Below are 5,313 nucleotides of genomic sequence, written 5' to 3'. Positions count from 1 at the left end.
AGAGGGATGGAGGAGGACGGAGCTGCTAGACTGAGCGTTTTGACGCGCTGAGAGGAGGACAGAGCGTCGCATCTCTCCAAACGCCCATCAAACTTTCACCACAGCATGTAGAGAGGACCCAGTCCTCTAAAAGAGGCCTGTTAGAGACAACAAGGACACGCTGGATTCTGGGCAGACGGCTGGACAGCGATGGAGACACTACTGGCAATTACTTTTGGTACAGTTTGACCCTGCTGCGATTCCCCCTGAAAACATCTTGTTCATTTTTTTCGTGCTTTTTGCGACAGATCGACAGGGATGGAGCAAGCACCCAGCGCGCCGAGCCCTCCACCAAAACCGGCCCATCACGAGCCCATCAGCTTCGGCATCGACCAGATCCTGGGAGCTGGTACAGAGCCAGAAAACGGGCGCGCGTCTGGAAGACAAAGTGGATCCGATTTAAGCAACGGGGACGGTTATTACAGTTTAGGAAGCCCGACCGGGGCAAGCGCGCCCTCATACACCGCGCTGTCTATCTCCCTCTCCGGTATAATGCCTCCGGTGGAGGCGTCAGGTTCATATGGGGAGAGCAGGAGTCTGGGAAGCCGGGGAGTAATTCGAGTCCCGGCCCACAGACCCATGACAGCGCCGGGACCCCCGGCCCCCGTCCAGAGCGCTGTCCCTGGGTTTGGAGGGCTGTGCTTCCCCTGGATAGGAAACAGGTTCGCCAAGGACAGAATATCAGGTAGGCCAGCTGTTCCACCTAACGAGTTCCCCTCATTAATATTGTATCATGTGTAAAACAATAGTAACTGCTGCTGACTAAAAAAACACCTGTGCCAAATATTTGTAAAGGCTTTACAGCCAACTGAAATGTTGTCACTTTAATTATTTTAAATGGCTTATCGTTGAAACATGACCTACGTTTTTCTTTTAATATTTATATTAAATTGGAGTAGCCTATACTACGTTGACACATTATTATTTAACGCCCTGTGTTATTACTGACTTCACTTGTGTTTTAGGAGTTGAATATGTAATTTCTACGAAAAGCAAAACAAATCGTAATGTACTATCACACTTTTATCAAGCTTTCTTTTTAAATACCCAAAGAGCTGAATTGTTATGATTTATTTCTGTAGTAAAACATAACTAAATGTTATTAATATGCTAAATTGAAGATAAATAAAGCCTAATAAGGTTCGCCAAGGACAGAATAAGCCTATTAAGCCTATTAGGCTGCCAAATAATTTACTTTAGATATTATAGAGAAAAGGAAAATAAAAAATAGCCTACTAGGTCTAATCTAAAATAATAAAAGGTGTGATATGGTCTTGAAGATGAACGGGAGCCTTCATTAGCAAAAGGTCTATAATATAGTATGTGAAGAAAAGATAAATAGGCCAACAGGCCTGCTGCCCTCTCTGTAATTAGCAGTGCGGATATTATCCGTTAAAGCTCAAACACCTTTAAAATGAGTATTCATTCATTTTTTCATAATTGCATTGTTTCCAATACTTGGCCAGACTCATCTTTCACAATAAATTTCATCTCACATATTTCACATATGGCTTACACAGTCTAAATAGGGAATTGTTGTCAAACAGGGCAGATATCTGTGATATATGGCCTTGAATTTCCATACAGAGTGGGGAGTGAATTAGTCGGTTTGGTGCTGTAGGAAATCTCATCTTCCACTCACCGGTGTGTGTCTCTCTGTTGCCTGCAGCAGCTCTGGTGCCGTTCGCCGTTACGCGGCGGATAGGACACCCGTACCAGAACCGGACACCGCCCAAACGGAAAAAGCCCCGCACGTCCTTCTCCAGAGTTCAGATCTGCGAGCTAGAGAAGCGCTTCCACCGGCAGAAGTACCTGGCCAGCGCCGAGCGGGCAGCCCTGGCCAAGAGTCTGAAAATGACAGACGCACAGGTCAAAACCTGGTTCCAGAACCGCAGGACCAAGTGGAGGTTGGTATGACGTTTCATATTCAAGTCTAAGTTGTACTTACATTTGTAATCGCATTTCATCACACTTCACCGTTAGAAACCCGCACTACAGTCTTCTTCCGCAAAGAGTTACATCTGTTTAAGGCGTCCTGCTCAAAAATCAAACTTTCCTCGTTCTGCAAATGACCCCACGCGCCATTTCCTGTGCATTGAGCCCGTTGACACGGAACAAAAAAACTACAGGATAAACAATAATAATAATATAGCATAATAATATTGCACCGTGTGCAAAGCTGGCACATATGTTTCAGTGTCTTTATTATTTATCTTACATTCATATATCTACATTGAAAAGGTATTAAGAGATATTTTGTTGAAGCTGGATTTTCTAACACAGAGGTCATATTTAGAACATTATTTCATATTATTTATTTTAAAAGAGAGCTATTATTTTGTTACATGTTGTTACAGATTTTATTTTATTACAGAAGTTATTTTTGCACAATTGAGGCATAATAAAGCATGTTCATTAACCTCTGAGAATCACCACTGTCTGGATTTGTCTCGAGGCCAGGCCGAGTGTCCTCTTTTTTGGAAATCAAAATATGGTCACCCTAGTGTAGGCCTTGCCTTTATATGGCTGGTGTTCTTCCCCTAAAAATACAGAGCCAACCCTTTCAAAGTGTTGCAAAGTCTGTTTCAGAATAAGGAGTTGGTTGTTGAGAGCAAGACTTTCAGAAAACACTTAATCGTGTCTTACTGGGAAGAATGAATTGCCTCCTTCAAGTCTATGGGGTAAATGATCTTATTCTTATGAACAGAATAAGTACAAGCATTACAGGGTCACGAGAATTTTGAATGACAAGTATTGTTTCCTTTTTGGATTTAAAAAAGTCTCACGGTTCCTAAGTACTAATATATATATATATATATATAATTTATACATATATGTATGTTTTTTTAAATCAGCGTTCATATAGTTTTATTATCTTTTCTTTTTTTCTCTTCATATTCTTCGTCTTCTACAATTCAATATTAATATTAAATAATAAGTAGAGACATTTTTTTTCCAATGAATTATTATTATTACAGAGAGTCAATTCGCTGCTTTATCTTTTTTTATTTGGCTAATTTTTCATGTTTGAAACAAACCTTAACATTCTTTTATCACTTCAACCTTTTATTTTTATTCTAAGAACCTATCACTGCTGTTTTATGCAGCTTATGGGAATTTTCGCAGTCTTTGTTGCTGTCCTTTAAGCTTACATAACTTCACTTTTTGTTTATATATTTATTCATTTAATAATGTTACATTTTTTTCTCCTGTCTTTTATCAGGAGACAGACAGCCGAGGAGAGGGAGGCGGAGCGTCAACAGGCCAATCGCCTCATCCTGCAGCTGCAGCAGTCCGCCCTCCAGAAGTCCCTCAGCGAATCAGCGGTGTCGGATCCACTGTGCGCGCATAACTCCTCCCTGTATGCCCTGCAGAACCTCCAACCCTGGGCCGAGGAGAGGGAATAGAGACCAGCCACAACGCTGTAATCAATAAGCATCATCTAATATCCCTGGGAGGATACATACATTAAATTAGGCCTACATGAGGACAGTGGGACTTACTTTGATCCATGCAATGGATAAAAAAAAATGTTGGACCAGGTAAACTGAAGAATGGGTCACAGGCAGCCATTTGATTGGACGGTTGTGAAAATGGACCTGACATGTGGGTGAGTGATGCCTGTTCTGAAAGAGAAACAGAACTTTCTTGGAATAAATCTTGCAAGTCTGTACTTGGGAACCCTGAGACTTTTTTAAATCCAAAAAGGAAACAATACTTGTCATTCAAAATTCTCGTGACCCTGTAATGCTTGTACTTATTCTGTTCATAAGAATAAGATCATTTACCCCATAGGCTTGAAGGAGGCAATTCATTCTTCCCAGTAAGACACGATTAAGTGTTTTCTGAAAGTCTTGCTCTCAACAACCAACTCCTTATTCTGAAACAGACTTTGCAACACTTTGAAAGGGTTGGCTCTGTATTTTTAGGGGAAGAACACCAGCCATATAAAGGCAAGGCCTACACCCCAACACATATACAATAGAGTACTTGCATAAAAATGTGTCTGAGTTTTAAATAAATCTCCTGCTATTTTATCAAAATACACAAAAAGATGTCTTCACGAAAATGCAGATAAAAGCGGGTTCAGAATGTTTTTTTTAATTGTTCTGGTGCTTAAGCATTCTTCCGATCTCATTTATAAATGTACCCACTCCAACTACAATGCACCACCACATCCACCTATACATACACAGGTGTGGTGCACCACCTTAGCCCAAGAAAATTATGCCTAAAATGTTACATTATGGGGGAGAAATGCTTTTGTGCGAAGTAATAAAAGGAAAATAGATGTCAGGATAAGAAGAGAGAGAAGTGAAGAAAATATGAAAGAGGCAGTAAGTTGGGAAATTAAGGGAGTGATGCATGTTCAGTGATGGTGGTGAAGTTTTTTCATATGCACATTATCATGCTTTATTTGTGTGTCCTTTGGGATAGAGAGGCACAAATGTACAACTCTTTTTGTACTTTCATTGTATATGTGTAAATAACAATATAAACTGTTCTTGTGACCCTTTTTGCTCAATCTCTTTATGATTCACCATAAAAAAATATTTTTTAAGGTTTTATTACACCATAATTATAAGCTAGAAAAAAAAACAAATTTTGGAGTGACAAGCTGACATGAATTCTTTTTTTGTTGAAAACTTTATTGATAAATATAATGATTCTATACAGTATTTCATTACACACATTATTTCATTCTGACAGTTTTAAGATGTCTATCTGTTTGTCTTCCTGTCTGTTAGTCTATCTGGGTACATTTGAGATGAGCCTCAACACATCTCAGCAAGGGCTTTCATTGGTAGCACAGTGAGTGGGCATGACAGTAAATCATTTATAAATCTGTATTTTTGTCCTGCTCAATCTTCCAAACTATGGCTCTTGTTCAAAACATGGCTTCCATTCCTTCCGAATCAGTGACAAGGTCTCTCTCATCTTCCTCTATTCTTTCTCCACAATCCCTCCATCTAGCTCCCCTCTCCTGTCTCTCCCTCACAGTGAAAGGTTGGTCGCGCTGAGTCAACATTTTTAATGGACAAAACAGACGACAAAACTCTCCTCTCTGGACGGATTGTGGTGTCCACAAGATGAAGCTAATTGCTCGAAAAAAATGTTAATATTCAGGCAAACATAAACTTTACATCAGGACACCACAAACACACACAGACACACACACACACACACACACACACACACACACACACACACACACACACACACACACACACACACTCACACACACATCACTTTGCATCTGTACGCCAGTAAACC

At 40.3% G+C, this 5,313-nt stretch overlaps 1 protein-coding gene across 1 annotated transcript; it reads left to right on the top strand.

The window, feature by feature from the left end:
- The first annotated feature begins 297 nt into the window (after positions 1-297).
- Positions 298-3,543, top strand: tlx3a (T cell leukemia homeobox 3a). Its single transcript, XM_028588766.1, has 3 exons — positions 298-724; positions 1,709-1,946; positions 3,263-3,543. The coding sequence occupies exons 1-3, from the start codon at positions 298-300 to the stop codon at positions 3,444-3,446; spliced, it is 849 nt and encodes a 282-aa protein (XP_028444567.1). The 3' UTR covers positions 3,447-3,543.
- The last annotated feature ends 1,770 nt before the right edge of the window (positions 3,544-5,313 follow it).

This window comes from Perca flavescens, chromosome 10, assembly GCF_004354835.1.
Source record: "Perca flavescens isolate YP-PL-M2 chromosome 10, PFLA_1.0, whole genome shotgun sequence".
Lineage (NCBI taxonomy): Eukaryota > Metazoa > Chordata > Actinopteri > Perciformes > Percidae > Perca > Perca flavescens.
Note: the sequence above shows the minus strand (reverse complement) of the source record. Positions and strands in the feature narration are given on the sequence as shown.